General features: G+C 38.2%; 1 protein-coding gene across 1 annotated transcript; it reads left to right on the forward strand.

Annotated features, from left to right (window-relative positions):
- Positions 1-3,749: 3,749 nt before the first annotated feature.
- LOC118924020 (neuroepithelial cell-transforming gene 1 protein-like) lies at positions 3,750-4,735 on the forward strand. Its single transcript, XM_057498254.1, has 2 exons — positions 3,750-3,956; positions 4,323-4,735. The coding sequence occupies exons 1-2, from the start codon at positions 3,793-3,795 to the stop codon at positions 4,459-4,461; spliced, it is 303 nt and encodes a 100-aa protein (XP_057354237.1). The 5' UTR covers positions 3,750-3,792; the 3' UTR covers positions 4,462-4,735.
- The last annotated feature ends 11,139 nt before the right edge of the window (positions 4,736-15,874 follow it).

Consider the following 15,874-nt stretch of genomic DNA (forward strand, 5'->3'; position numbering starts at 1 on the left):
CTTGAAAGGTATTTCACTGGGTAGATTTCAATGCTGGTATTTATTCCTCAGTCTACTGTTGCATATGAGAAGCTGTCAGTATAAATCTTGTTCCTTTTAAGGTCTTTTGTCTCTGGCTACTCTGGAATTTTTGTCTTTGTCCTTGGTTTCTTTGGTTTTACATAATGTGTCTTTATGTGGATTTCTTTTTATTTGTTCTGCTTTGGATTCGCTGGGTTTCATGATCTGTTGGGCTTGATGATTCATGTCTTTCTTGAGTTCTGGAAAGTCCTCAGTTGCTATTTTTTTAATATTGCTTCCTTCCCATATTCCCTTTCCTCTCTTTTTTGTTAGACCTTTTTGCTGTACCTTGTAGAGTCCTTCACATCTTATATTTCCAATTTGAATGTCTATGCTACATTCTGGTTAATTTCTCCAACTATCATCCTGTTCACTCACTGTCTTTCTTTGGCTTTATCTAATCTTTTAAAGTCACGCAGTGAGTTTTCTATTGGAATTACTGTATTTTTTTCATTTCTACAAATTCTTCTAAGTTCTTTTTCAAATCTGCTCCGTTATGCTAATTTTTGGTAATTGTATACTTCCTGAAGATATTTTCCACCTTGTCTTTTATTTCTTTTGACATAGTAATTGTAAACGTTTCTGTCTCATTATTCAGACAAAATCTTTGCAGGTCTGTTTTTTTCTGTCAATTATGTCTTCTGATTCTTACCAGCAGTGGCTTCTTTCCTTATCTGCTTGGTTTTTTTTGTGTGTGAGCTAGTGATTTTCCTTGAAAAATTATTTGAGGGAAGTCTCTGTAGTCTGGGATAAAAGTGTAGTTCTACAGAGAGCATTGGCATTTTCAAAAAGACACCTAAGGGATGTTTATCTGTTTAAATATATTTGTTTAATTTTCAGACCATCCAAGTGATGTGATTCTGGATTGCCCACTGGTCTTAGTGCCAGCTTGTGGTCATAGCTTCTGAGAGACGGTCCCTCCTAATGCCCAGCCCTGCTCAATACCAAGGAAAATGCCCTTGTGGTCTCATGGGTGTTGAGGAGGTGGGTGGATTTACCCTTATTCTGAAAGTATTTTGGTGGTTGAACTGTATGGTGAAAAGTCTCCTATGAAATTACCTTGGATCGGGCTCTGGGCATTGATTCCTCTCCCTTGCACCAATTGAGTCAATGAACACTGAAATTTCCCTGTTTGGAAAGTACCTTTAACATAAAAGGGGTTTCTGGCCTCCACTTATCTTCTTATTTCCTCAAGATTTGGCCCAATAATTCTTTACTATCTTATTCATCAAAGCCTCAAGATGTTCTTTTGCACTTTACTCAGCACTTTTTGTTTTATTTAGTAATCAAAATGGTCTCGATAACTTATTGCATCATATTACTGGAGCTGGAACTCCATTTGTTTATTTTTAAACTTGTTTTGGATGTGGCTCTTCTAAAAATAGTGAGAGTCTCTGTCTTTCAATGGGAAAATGCAATGTAATCACTTCTATTGTGATTACCTACATTTGGCTGGGTTTTCTATAATAGAAGTTTTCTATTCCTTAACGCTTTCTTTTAACTATGTTTTTTTCTTTTTTCCATATTTTCCTCCTATTTGATAGATTGATTGACTTTTAGTTGTACCACAATTTTTCCTCTAGTGGTTTGAAAAGCTGTAAGACACTTTTAGTACTTCTAGCTGTTACTGTTAAATTTTTATGTGTATACTTAATTATGTATGTTTATATACATATATTATCTCCATCATATGTATTTTAGTCCTTTAGAAGTATTTTCCCGAAAACACACATAAGTGTGCATACACACACACACACATATTTTCAATACTCCTTTTTTAATCCCTACCGGTGTACCCATTGCTTCCACTGATAATATTTTGGAACTTTAGTGCCAAAATGTTATTAAAATAAATTTTTTACCAACTCCCGAGAGGACATTTCTGTATTGTTTTACTTTAACTGCTACAAAGCAATATTTCCTTCTTAATTTGGTGGTAAGGGTATGATAAGGCAGAACAGAGGTTGTTCTTAACTATGGGCGTCTTACTCCCTAACTTCTTTCCCTTTTTAAAACTAAACATTCTTTACCTTGTGCTATAAATGCAGTATAAGCTCAATACTTCACAATTAAAAAATTATAAAATATAAGTAAAAAAATTAATACCTAAAGTATGACCACATGGAGACATTTTAATTCATTGATCTCATCTTTTTCCAATTAAATCTCTTATAATTCATAACTCTGAATATACTAGATATACCTCTACATTCCATGTTTTTATTTAAAAATTACAACATATTATAGTATTCCACACTTCATAGTTAATTTTTATTGGCTGAAAATATTCTTTCCAGTGATTCAAACATAATTAACCATTTCCCTATCATTGTTTTTTTAGATTGCTTTTATTTACTCTTTCTGATATCATAAACAACAACCATGCCATTAATATGTTCATGCTGTAGGGGAAACAAAACTTCACTTCTGCCCTGTTAGGGTGTCCAGCTGGGCATGACAGTTAAAATGACAGAAGACAGATTAATAGAGAAAAGTAAAGGGATTTTCACACAAACAAGGGAGCTCCATAGGAAAATGAAGACCCACAGGAGTGGAAAATCTTAGTGCTTATTTATATACTAGAGTAGATGAAGAGAGGCAATTGTGGGAAAGTAACTAAAATATATACACATTTTCAATACTCCTTTTTTAATCCCTACCCTTATTTACATACTAGAGTAGATGAAGAAAATATATAAGGAGACCAAAGGAAGATGTTATTTTAATAAGGTCTGTTTGTACATTATTCTCTCTCCCTTGACTTCCCCCCATCTCTGGGAATTAGAATGTTTCTTTCCTCCTGGTATAGAAAGGGCAGTTTTCACGCCAGAACTTCATCTCCTGCTTTCAGTAAAAAAACGGAGGCCAGAATGCCCTTCCTGCACCTGGTGTTCTTCAACTGCCTGTAGTGCAAAATAATCCTAATGCCACAGTAGCATATTTTAGGATGGCATATTCTACCACCCTTCAGTGCTTATATAATTTTATTTCTTAGGATAGATTCCTAAGTGTCAAAGGAAAAGTTATTTTTGAAAGACTTTGATACAAAAAAAAAAAGCAATATTTAAATTCAAAGAACGTGCTATTTAACAACTTCATTATTTGAGAAGGTCCATTATTTGACGTTGTGCCTTTTGCTGCCTTCTTATAATTAGGGATGAAGGCACTTTCACTCCTCCCCACTGGGAACCAGGAGGGTTCAAAATTAGGTTTTACTGGTTTCCTAGACAGCCCTGAGAACACATTTCCATTTCCTTTGATAACTGGGATTTCTCTCACATGAATAATTTAGTGTGTATGTGACCAATAACACCACCTCATATTCGGTCATTACTTTCTACCTCTCTTCTCCCCAGATGCTGAAAAGGTATTAAAACGCTTGCAATTTGTCATGGCCTGTGATGAAAGTCCTAATAAACAGTGTAGTAGGTATTGGGCTTTGGGGATTTAGGAACGGAGTCATTATTAAATCAAGGTCATCCACTAATCTGCAGGACTGCCCAGGGCACCACCTCACTCTTTCAGCTTCGGTCAGGCGCCAGAGGGCCTGGGAGGGTAGAGGGCGGGACTCCACGCATCCTAGCAACGACCTGCTGTCCTCTGATTGGCTGGCCCCTTCGTGGCCGCCATTTTCAAACCCCGGGAAATGGCATAGGCGGAGCGCTTCTTACCGGAACTGCTGTGGGGTAGAAGCAGCCGCGCGCGGTGCCTGTCCCTGTGGGTCTCCTCGGCATGCGGCCACTGCCTCCCACCACCCACCTCCGCGCCATGGGGCCAGAGCCGGCGGCCCAGAAACAGCCCCCGCCTCGTAAGCGAAGCCGCCGGGCCTCCGGTCTCAGCGCTGGCGGCGCCGCGAGGTCTTCGGCCGACACCCCCGACCCCAGGCCGGAAGGGAGGTGAGAGCAGGGGCGGCAGCGACCGGGAACCTGGGCGTACGGTCCGAGGCTCGGGGTGCGGGGAAGCGGGGACGGGGTGCCGCGGGCTTCTCACTCCCTGTCTCCTCCCGCTCCTCCTCGACCCCAGCCCTTCCCCCCGCCGGGGGCTCCTGCTCCTTGGGCTGGGCGGGGACGGTGGAAGGTGTCAGCCCTGCCCACCCCGCGCCTCTGTGCTGGGATGTGGGCGGTCCCTGCATGCAAACCCAGGGCCCGAAACTGTCAGGGAGCCTGCTGGCGCGCAGAAAATTGTCACGGGAGTCGGAGGACTCCTAACATGCACCGAACTTTTAGCCTAAAAGCGAGCGTTAAATGTTTTGCCGAGGCCAGAATCCCATCTTTCCGAGAACCGGCCAAGTTGAAACGGAGCACACCGCACAGTTCCATCCTCCCGGGCAAAGAGATGGCTTTTTCGCTGTTTGTCACATTTCATATTCTGCCTTGCGTGTCTGGAAAAGGTCGACACTAGCGGAGGTTTTCAGAAGGCTGAATCTGGAAGCGGAACGGTGTAAAAATTAAAGTATTGGGGACATTGCTTCCCATCAGTGTTGGAGGTGGTAGGTCCCAATGACTGGTTTTGGGACCTTTTGTTTTTAAAGCTATGTCCCCATCTGTAAAATGGGGTTATAATAGTATCCACTTCCTATGTGTAAGTCGTTGTGAAATTAATTGAGATAGTGCCTGTAAGGTGTATGCATATACCAAGTGCTGTGCACAAAGAGCTCTCAATAAATGTTAACTGTTGTCAATTTCTATCTGTTAGAATATTTCCATATCTGCCCCATCTTTTTAAAAGTCCCTTTGGTCCGTTTCACATTATTGCTTTAGATAAACTACAGTCTCTTAGGTAATTTGCATTCCAGTCATGCCTGGATGTGTGATCCCTCTTTGAGAGAGAGAAAAACCGTCGTACTTTCATCAACAATAAGCCCACTCACTGTAAGTTACTCTGCAGAGAGCTAGACTTTTCATCATATACTGAGTCTTATTTTGAAGTTTAGAGTTATCCTTGCCTGACTATACCTTGGTGAAACCTTTGTACTGATTATAGCCTATACTTCAGTAGTCAAAGAGCAGAGAAGAAGTAATCATCCCTGAGAATGAGAAATGGGAGAACTAGAAAAGGCTAGTGAAGAGAGAAGGAAAACATGTCAAAAACAATGAAGAGAGGCACTGTTAAATTCTACACTAATTCAGTAATATTCTTCAGCTCTTGCCTAATGTCAGATATTATAGATACTGGGAGTTCTGGTGAGCAGAACAGATCCTGCTCTGATGAAGCTTAAATTCTGGTTGGGGAGAAAGACAGTAATCAAATATCTGCTGTGAAAAAAGTTAAGGCATTGTAAGGGGGACAGAGATAAGGAGAGGATGGTGTTGCTGTTTTTAAAAGCTCACAAGGAAAAGCCTCTTTGATGATGATGACATTGGAGCAGAGATCCAAAGAAATTAAAACTAAACCACGGGACTGGAGAGAGGCACAGCAAGTGCAAAGGCTTTGCGGTAGAATCATCTTTGGTGCATTTAAGGAACTGCAAAGAGGCCATGGTGATTGGAGTGGAATGAAACAGAGGATGGTAGATGAGGTCATAGAGATGGCTGGACCGAGACCATCCAGAGGACTTTAAATCCGAATTAGTGAGCTGGAAAGCAAACGATGTGATCTATATTTTAAAAGGGTCACTGACTGCTATGTGGCAAGGATAGAACAGGGACACCAATTATGTTATTTTAGTTGAGACATCATATGAGATGTGGAAAATATTCATTTTGGGGATATATTTTGAAAGAGCTAACAAGATTTGTAGATGGATTAAATGTAGGATTAAGAGAAAAGGAGGAATGAAGGTTGAGTCTGAGGGTTTTGGCCTGAGCACTACTAGAAGAGTCGGTTTCCATGGTGTCAGAAATGAAAGACTACAGAAAAGGTTTGCTTTGGGATATGTTATAAGACTTCTGTTAAGAGCTCATCACAATAGTTGTTTTTCTTTTCTCTTTTTTTGACCATTTATTGAAGTATTACACTCAAATGAAAGAGTGTATGGATCCTAACTGTTTAGCTCAGTGAAATTTCATAAAGTGAACGCACCACATATAAATTTGGGAGTTATCGGCAAACACATTTGAAATCATGGTACTGGGAAGTTATCTAGCTAGTGAATATCAATAAAGAGTTTGAGGAATAAACCCAGAGGCACTCCCAACATTTAAAAGGTCAGGGTAATGAGAGTGTTCTGGAGAATCAAGTGAGAACAGTATCCAGGAGGCTAAATGAGGAAAGGATTTCAAGAAAGAAGACATGATAACTGTGTCAAATGTTACTTAAAAGGAAGGACTGGAAAGTTTAAAATTGATACGGAATGAAGAGATCATTAAATCTGGTAATGGGAGGAGCATATTCATCTTAACTAGTTTCCATAGAGTAGTAAAAATATTGTATTTACAGTGTTTGCAGTGGGTTGACAAGGGAATAAGGTATGATTTATCTGGGAAATACATGAATGCCATACACTAGTAACATGGAGATGGAAAATACTGTCCTTAACTCTTGTAAGAACTTGTCATCTTACAGGGAAGAAAGGTAAGTTAATAATTATAAAAATGTGTGATAAAAGTTACTATATAAGTATACACAGGATGCCATAAATGCAAATAAAAAGGATACTTAATCCTGATGGAGAACAGGAAATTATTCCCTTTATGTTGCCAGGCAGCTGTGTCTGGGGAGGCCTTTCCCTGTGCACTAGGTGAAACCTCACCCAGACTAGGGAAGTCTCCTGAGGATGAGTGTAGGTAAGGAAGGAGTTCATAAAGCAAGAGGATTAGTGGATGTTAGCAGCTGTGCAGACAGTAGAGCACAGGAAAGAGCAGAGGGAGAAAAGGGAAGTTCACTGAACTGCTAAAAACTCCCTTGGCAATTCCTAAAGCCAAGGTCACCTGGCATCTAGTGTCCACTTGATCTGCACAGTGTGGGAACTAAGTAAGCCCCTACCACACCAGAATTTGAGGGAGCCACAGAGCATTGGATGGAGTGAGATTTTGTTCTGAGAACTTCCCAAATCAAAGAATGATTTTTCAGGCAGGCTACAAAGAGCATGATCATGCTGCCACAGTTCTGTCAGGGTCACCCAGGTGACAGAAACTTGCAAGCCCAAATCAGAGATTTCAGTAACCGTTTCTTACTTGTTTGCAGCAGAATAGAGAGAAGACTTGGGTTTAAGACTAGAAAATTGAATGAAAAAGCAAAGTGACAAATACATTTACCTCCAGAGGAGGTCAGCAAGTTCTTGTCTTTAAAATGAAAAGAGTTCAGAGAAGGGCAACAGGCTTCTGCACCAAGAAAGTTTGTTAAGACAGTGCACACTCAGGCGGCTGTGCAGGTGATCTCAGAGAGGAGGTGCACTTAAGTTTTAGGGTTTGGGTTTTTAAGGATTTGAAGAATAGGGCCAGGGGAGCATAGGCTGATGTGTGGTGTCATGATGGTTGCCTCCAATGAGACATTACATGACAGTCCACCGTCATCCCTCTGAATATTCTGTAAGATAAACTTAACACAAGGGATTTATTAATCCTGTTCTTCTCCAAGATAATGGTTACTCTCAAGCAGTGAAAACACATCACTGAGAACTGCTTGCCTTGCCTTAGGATAGGGTCTTTTGTTGGCGAATCATGATAAAATATGTTAGGAATCTTACCTCCTAACTCCCTGGTTTTTAAAATAGAATTTTAGCCTTAAGATGGAGTCCCTCCTGTTCTTACTATACTAACCCTTATATCTTGGCATTTCTCATCATAGGCAGGAAAAATTAATCATGATGCATGTCCCATGTCCCTGCTCTATCTCACTTTTGTAATCCCAGTTTAGAGAATAGGTCTGAATGGGTGATTTCATGTAGAGGAGAATCATGCTAAAAGGCCCTAAAGCAAATGAGAGTTATGAATTCTAGGTATCCTAATAATTCACTGTAACTAGATACTAGTAGTGTAGGGGAGAGGACTGAAATAGAGATGGAGAGGAGGTAAGTAGTGATGAAATACTATGCTAAAGAGGTAAGATCTACATCATGGAGGGTTTTGAGTTTTATTTTCAAGGTGATGGAAAAATACTGAAAGATAAGCCAATGACATGATCATTTTTGCATTCTTAAAGTCACTCTGTTTTCCATAAGAAAAATAGGTAACATTTTGGCATCCTAGCACTATTTAAATTTTATGAAAACGACTCCAAAAAAGTGCTCATATATGTAAACTTTCAGATTTGTGAACCCTTACAGCCCATCTGTGCATACCAAATTAAAAATCACAGGTGTAGATAGATGATAAGTTCGTTGCAAGTCAATCTGCAGTAGCCTAGATGAAAAATGATGCGTGTTTAATCTGATAGCTCATAGTGACATTGGAGAACAAGAAACTTTGGGGATTACACGTTCAAGAGGTTTCACTGCAACAGGAAAGCAAGAAAGAATAGTACAGGGAGACCACACAGGTTTGTGGGCAGACTTTTCATAAGGGACAAAGTTGATATGCTGGGAGAAATAAGTAAGTAGAGGAGAGGTTGAAGAGATAAGAAAGGGCAAGTGATTAAACAAGCAACCGAGAAGGTAGAGAAGGACCAAGATTCTCTCCAAATTACGGGTAGAGAACTTAACCGGGGTAAGAGCTATGGATGGTATAGTTTTAGGTAAGTTTGGGGAGTCGGGTAAGTTGTGAGCAGTATTTGGAGGGTTTTCCCACCAGGTTTCTACTTTTTTGTGTGAGGTTGGAAATTATGTCTGTCGGAAAAAGGGTGTTGACATAAGCAGCATGAGAGTAATGACTTGAATTACCAAGTCTTCTGTCTTTTTATCTTGGTCAGTGTGCCTAAGGATTTATCAATCATGTTGATCTTTACAAAGAACCAGCTTTGGGCTTTATTGATTTTTTTTCCTACTGTTTTTTCTATTCTCTATTTCATTTATTTCTATTTTAACCTTGATACTATCTGTTCTGCTTGGTTGAGGTTTAGCTTGCCCTCTTTTTCCCAGTGTCTTAAGGTGGAAGGGTATTACTTATTTTAAATGTTTTTCTTTCATAATGTAGACATTTATAGCTATTAATTTCCCCATAAGCACTGCTTTAGCTGCATTCTAGAAATGTTTATATTTTATATCTTCACTATCATTCATCTTAAATTATTTTCTGTTTCCCTTTTATTTCTTTTTTGACCCATTGATTGTTTAGGTGTGTTGTTTAATGTCCACATATTTGTGAGTTTCCCAATTTTTTTCCTCGTGTTGATTTACAATTTCATTGCATTGTAGTTGGAGAAAATAATTTGTATTATTTATATCCCTTTAAATATATTAAGGTTAATGCTCTAGAATGTGGTCTATCAAGAAGAATGTTCCATGCATTTGAAAAGAGCATATATTCTGTTGGATGTCATACTCTATAGATGTCTGTTAGATCTAGTTGGTTTATAAGATTGTTAAAGTCTTGTATTTCCTTGTTGATCTTCTGTCTAGTTATTCTACCATTATTGAAAGCAGATATTGAAGCTTTTACTGTTGAAATGTTTATTTTTACCTTCCTTTATGTCAGTTTTTGCCTCATGTATTTTATTATTAGGTACATATGTATTTGTAATTATTAAACTTTACTGATGAATCAATCCTTTTATCATTATCAGATGTCACCCTTTGATAAGTTTTATTGTTGTTGTCTTAAACTCTATTTTGTGTGATGTTAATGTAGCCAATCTAGCTTCGTTTTGCTGTTTATGTGATACCTTTTCTCTATCCTTTTTTCAAGCTGTTCTTATCTCTGAAACTAATGTCTCTATAGACAATATATAGTTAGATCATCTTTCTCCCTCCCCTCCCCTCCCCTCTCCTCTCCTCCTCATCCGACCCTCCCCTCGCCTCCCCTCCCTCCCCTCCCCTCCCCTCCCCTCCCCTCTCCGTCTTTCTTTCTGTCTTTTTTTTGGTTGCTTACCCTATTTACATTTTATGTTATTATTGATGTAGTTTGATTCATGCGTGCTATTTTACTTTTGTTTTATGTCTTTTGTTTATCTTTTTCTCCTTTATTGCTTTTTTTTGCCTTAAGTGAATGTTTTCTTATTTATAAAATTTTATTTTCTTTGCTGACCTTTTCATTTAAATTGATTTTATTGGTGCTCTTTTTTGTGTGGATTCAGATTACATCTGGGCTGACTTGCTTTTAGCGTAAATACTGCCTCTCATACTTCTCTTAAGACAGGCTTACTGGCAACAGATTTTCTCAATTTTTGTTTATCTAGAAATGAATTTATTACACCTTCATATTTGAAAGATAGTTTTCCTGCATATAGGGTTATTGGTTGATAGTTTTTCTCTTTGAAAACTTTGGGTTATCCCACTGCTTTCTGGTTTCCATTGTTTCTTGATGAGTCAGCTATTGATCTTCTTGGAATTCCATTTTAAGCAGCAAGCATTAAAGGTTTTTCTCCTGTTATTGACCGTTTTTACTGTTTAAGTCTGTGCATCTCTTTTTTATGGTACTTGGAGTTCGTTGAGCTTTCTGTATGTGTAGGTTATTGTTTTTCTATAAATTTGAGAAGTTTCCAGCCATTATTTCTTCACATTATTTTTTCTGTTCCTCTCTCTCCTCTTCTTCTAGTACTTGTGTTACATACATGTTGCAGGGAAATCTGGTAAATAAAACACATTTTTAATTATGTACTTAAAACCAAGCAATTTCTCTTAAGGTAATTGCGCCAGTATATGTGGGTGTAGGTACATGAAAGTAATCATATTTTTTTATTAAGGTATAATTGATATATACTCTTATGAAGGTTTCACATGAAAACATTGTGCTTACTACATTCACCCATATTAACAAGTCCCCCCAACACCCCATTGCAGTCACTGTCCATCAGCCTAGTAAGATGACACAGAGTCACTACTTGTCTTCTCTGTGCTGCATTGATTTCCCCGTGACCCCACACACCCCATGTATGCCCATGTATCCTCAATCCTCTTTCCCCTCCCTACCCACCCAACCTCCCCTTTGGTAACCACTGGTCCCTTTTTGGAGTCTGTGAGTCTGCTGCTGTTTTGTTCCTTCAGTTTTGCTTCATTGTTACACTCCACAAATGAGGGAAATCATTTGGTACTTGTCTTTCTCTGCCTGGCTTATTTCACTGAGCATAATATCCTCTAGCTCCATCCATGTTGTTGCAAATGGTAGGATTTGTTTCTTTCTTATGGCCGAATAGTAGTCCATTGTGTATATATACCACATCTTTATCCATTCATCTACTGATGGACACTTAGGTTGCTTCCATGTCTTAGGTATTGCAAATAGTGCTTCAGTAAACATAGAGGTGCATATGTCTTTTTGAATCTGAGATCTTCTTTCCTTTGGGTAAATTCCTAGGAGTGGAATTCCTAGATCCAATGGTGTATCTATTTTTAGTTTTTTGAGGCACCTCCATATTGCTTTCTGCAATGGTTAAACTAATTTACATTCCGACCAATTGTGTAGGACGGTTCCCCTTTCTCCACATCCTCACTGGCATTTCTTGTTCCTTGTCTTTTTGATGTTGGCCATCCCAACTGGTGTGAGGAGATATCGCATTGTGGTTTTAATTTGAATTTCCATGATGATTAGTGATGTGGAGCATCTTTTCATGTGCTTGTTGGCCATCTGAATTTCTTCTTTGGAGAAGTGTCTTTTCAGATCCTCTGCCCATTTTTTCATCAGGTTGTTTGCTTTTTGGGTGTTGAAGCTTGTGAGCTCTTTACATATTTTGGATGTCAACCCCTTATCGGATATGTCATTTATGAATATATTCTCCCTTACTGTAGGATGCCTTTTTGTTCTGCTGATGGTGTCTTTTGCTGTACAGAAGCTTTTTAGTTTGATGTACTCTCATTTGTTCATTTTTGCTTCTGTTTCCTTTGCCCAAAGAAATGTGTTCAGGAAAAAGTTGCTCATGTTTATATGCAAGAGATTTTTGCCTGTTTTCTTCTAAGAGTTTTATGGTTTCATGACTTACATTCATGTCTTTGATCCATTTTGAGTTTACTTTTGTGTATGGAGTTAGACAGTAATCCAGTTTCATTCCCTTACATGTAGCTGTCCAGTTTTGCCAACAGCAGTTGTTGGAGAGTCTTGTCATTTCCCCATTGTATATTCATGCCTCCTCTATCATATATTAATCGACCATATATGCTTGGGTTTATATGTGTGCTCTCTAATTCTGTTCCATTGATCTATGGATCTGTTGTAGTGCCAATACCGAATTGTCTGGATTACCATGGCTTTGTCGTGGAGCTTGAAGTTTGGGAGCATAAACCTCCCAGATTTATTCTTTCTTCTCAGGATTGTTTTGGCTATTCAGGGTCTTTTGTGGTTACATGTGAATTTTGGAACAGTTTATTCTAGTTCGTTGAAGAATGCTGTCAGTATTTTGATCGGGATTGCATTGAATCTGTAGATTGCTTTAGGCTGGATGGCCATTTTGACAATATTAATTCTTCCTATCCAGGAGCATGGGATGCATTTCCATTTATTAATGTCTTCTTTAATTTCTCTCATGAGTGGCTTGTAGTTTTCACGGTATAGATCTTTCACCTCCTTGGTTAGGTGTATTCCTAGGTGTTTTATTCTTTTTGATGCAATTGTGAATGGAATTGTTTTCCTGATTTTTCTTTCTGCTAGTTCATTGTTAGTATATAGGAATGCCACCAATTTCTGCGTATTAATTTTGTATCCTGCAACTTTGCTGAGTTCAGTTATTCCAGTAGTTTGTTGGTGCATTCTTTAATGTTTTTTATGTTCAATACCATGCCGTCTGCAAACAGTGACAGTTTGACTTCTTCCTTACCAACCTGGATGGCTTTTATTTCTTTGTATTGTCTGATTGCTGTGGCTAGGACATCCAGAACTATGTTGAATAAAAGTATGTAGAGTGTCTTGTTCCTGATCTTAGAGGAAAAGCTTTCAGCTTCTTGCTGTTAAGTATGATATTGGATGTGGGTTTGTCATATATGGCCTTTATTATGTTGAGGTACTTGCCCTCTGTACTCAGTGTGTTGAGAGTTTTTTATCGTGACTGAATATTGATTTGGTCAAATGCTTTTTCAGCATCTATGGAGATGATCGTATGATTTTTGCCCTTCTGTTTGTTGATTTGGTCTGATGTTGATGGGATTTTCTCATATTTACCATCCTTGCATCCCCAAAATATATACCACTTGATCATGATGGATGATCTTTTTGATGTATTTTTAAATTTAGTTTCTAATATTTTGTTGAGGATATTTGCATCTTTGTTCATCAGGAACATTGGTCTGTAATTTTCTTTTTTTATGGTGTCTTTGCCTGGTTTTGGCATTAGAGTGTTGCTGGCCTCATAGAATGAGTTAGCAAGTATTCCCTACCTTCTACTTTTTGGAAAACTTTAAGGAAGATGGGTGTTAGGTCTTCTCTAAATGATAAAATTCAGTGGTGAAGCCATCTGGACCAGGGCTTTTGTTTTTAGGTGGTTTTTTGATTAGCAGCTCAATTTCATTGCTGGTAATTGGTCTCTTCAGATTTTCTGTTTCTTCCTGGGTCCGTCTTGGAAGGTTGTATTTTTCTAGAAAGTTGTCCATTTCTTCAAGGTCATCCAATTTGTTAGCATATAATTTTTCATAGTATTCTCTAATAATTCTTTATATTTCTGTGGTGTCTGTAGTGATTTTTCCTTTCTCATTTCTGATTCTGTTTATGTGTATAGACTTTCTTTATTTTCTTGATAAGTCTGGCTAGGGGTTTATCTATTTTGTTTATTTTCTCAAAGAACCAGCTCCTGGTTTCATTAATTCTTTCTCTTGTTTTATTCTTCTCAATTTTATGTATTTCTGCTCTGATCTTTATTATGTCCCTCCTTCTACTCACTTTGGGCCTCATATGTTCTTCTTTTCCTAGTTTCATTAATTGTGAGTTTAGGCTGATCACATGGGATTCTTCTTGTTTCCTGAAAGCCCTGTATTGCAATATACTTCCCTCTTCGCATGGCCTTTGCTGCAACCCATAGATTTTGCAGTGTTGAGTTATTATTGTTATTTGCCTCCATATATTGCTTGACCTCTGTTTTTATTTTGTCATTGATCGATTAACTATTTAGGAGCATGTTGTTAAGCCTCTGTGTTTGTGGGCTTTTTTGTTTTCTTTGCATAATTTATTTCTAGTTTTATATCTTATTAAGGTGGTTGGTACAATTTCAGTCTTTCTGAATTCACTGAGGCTCTACTTGTTGCCTAATGTATGATCTATTCTTGAAAATGTTCCCTATGCACTCGAGAAGAATGTGTATCTGCTGCATTTGGGTGGAGTGTTCTGTAGATGTCTGTTAGGTCCATCTGCTCTAATGTTGTTCAGTGCCTCTGTCTCCTTATTTCCTTCCTGTCTGGTTGATTTGTCCATTGGGAGGAGTAGTGCGTTGAAGTCTCCTAAAATGAATGAATTGCATTCTATTTCCCCCTTTAATTCTGTTAGTATTTGTTTCACATATGTAGGTGCTCCTGTGTTGGGTGCATAGGTATTTATAATGTTTATATCCTCCTGTTGGACTGACCCCTTTATCATTATGTAATGTCCTTCTTTGTTATTTTCTTTGTTTTGAAGTCTATTTTGTCTGATACAAGTACTGGAACCACTGCTTTTTTCTCCCTATTATTTGCATGAAATATCTTTTTCCATCCCTTTATTTTTAGTCTGTGTATGTCTTTGGGTTTGAAGTGAGTCTCTTGTAGGCAGCATACAGATAGGTCTTGCTTTTTTATCCATTCTGTAACTTTGTGTCATTTGATTGGTACATTCATCCCATTTACATTTAGAGTGATTATTGATAGATACTTGTATTGTCATTGCAGGCTTTGGATTCATGGTTACCAAAGGTTCAAGGGCAGCTTCTATACTGTCTAACATTCTAACGTAACTCGTTACGCTATTTCAAACACAATCTAAAGGGGTTTTCTTTCCTCCCTTCTTTTTCTTCTTCTGCTACTCTTTATATATTAGGTGTCATATTTTGTACTCTTTGTATATCCCTTGACTGACTTTGGGAGTAGTTGATTTAATTTTGCATTTCCTTAGTTATTTATTGGTCTAGTTCCTTTACTGTGGTTTTATTTTCTCTGGTGACAGCTATTTAGCCCTGGGAGCACTTCCATCTAGAGCAGTCCCTTTAAAATATATGGTAGAAACAGTTTTGGGGAGGTAAATTTCCTCAACTGTTGCTTATCTGGAAATTGTTTAATCCCTACTTCAAATTTCAATGATAGTCTTGCTGAATAAAGTATTCTTGGTTCGAGGCCCTTCTGTTTCATTGCATTAAATATATCATGCCACTCCCTTCTGGCCTATAAGGTTTCTGTTGAGAAGTCTGATGATAGCCTGATGGGTTTTCCTTTGTATGTAATCATTTTTCTCTGTCTGGCTGCTTTTAATATTCTGTCCTTGTCTTTGATCTTTGCCATTTTAATTATTATATGTCTTGGTGTTGTCTTCCTTGGATCCTTTGGTCACAAGATCTGTGCATTTCCATTACCTGAGAGACTATTTCGTTCCCCAGATTGGCGAAGTTTTTGTCAATTATATCCTCAAAGAGACTTTCTTCCCCTTTTTTTTCCTCTTCTTCTTTGGTACCTCTATAATATGAATATTGTTTTATTTATAGTTTCATTTTTCGAGATCCTTTTTTCTTTCTGTGCCTCAGCTTCTTTGTATTCCTGTTCTCTAATTTCTATTTCATTTACCATCTCCTTCACCTCATCTAATCTGCTTTTAAATCCCTCCATTGTATTTCTCATTTCAGATACTGCATTTTTCAAAGTTTCTATCTCTTTCTTGAAATCCTCCGTGAGAACTTG

The sequence above is a fragment of the Manis pentadactyla genome, chromosome 3 (genome assembly GCF_030020395.1).
Source record: "Manis pentadactyla isolate mManPen7 chromosome 3, mManPen7.hap1, whole genome shotgun sequence".
Classification (NCBI taxonomy): Eukaryota; Metazoa; Chordata; class Mammalia; order Pholidota; family Manidae; genus Manis; species Manis pentadactyla.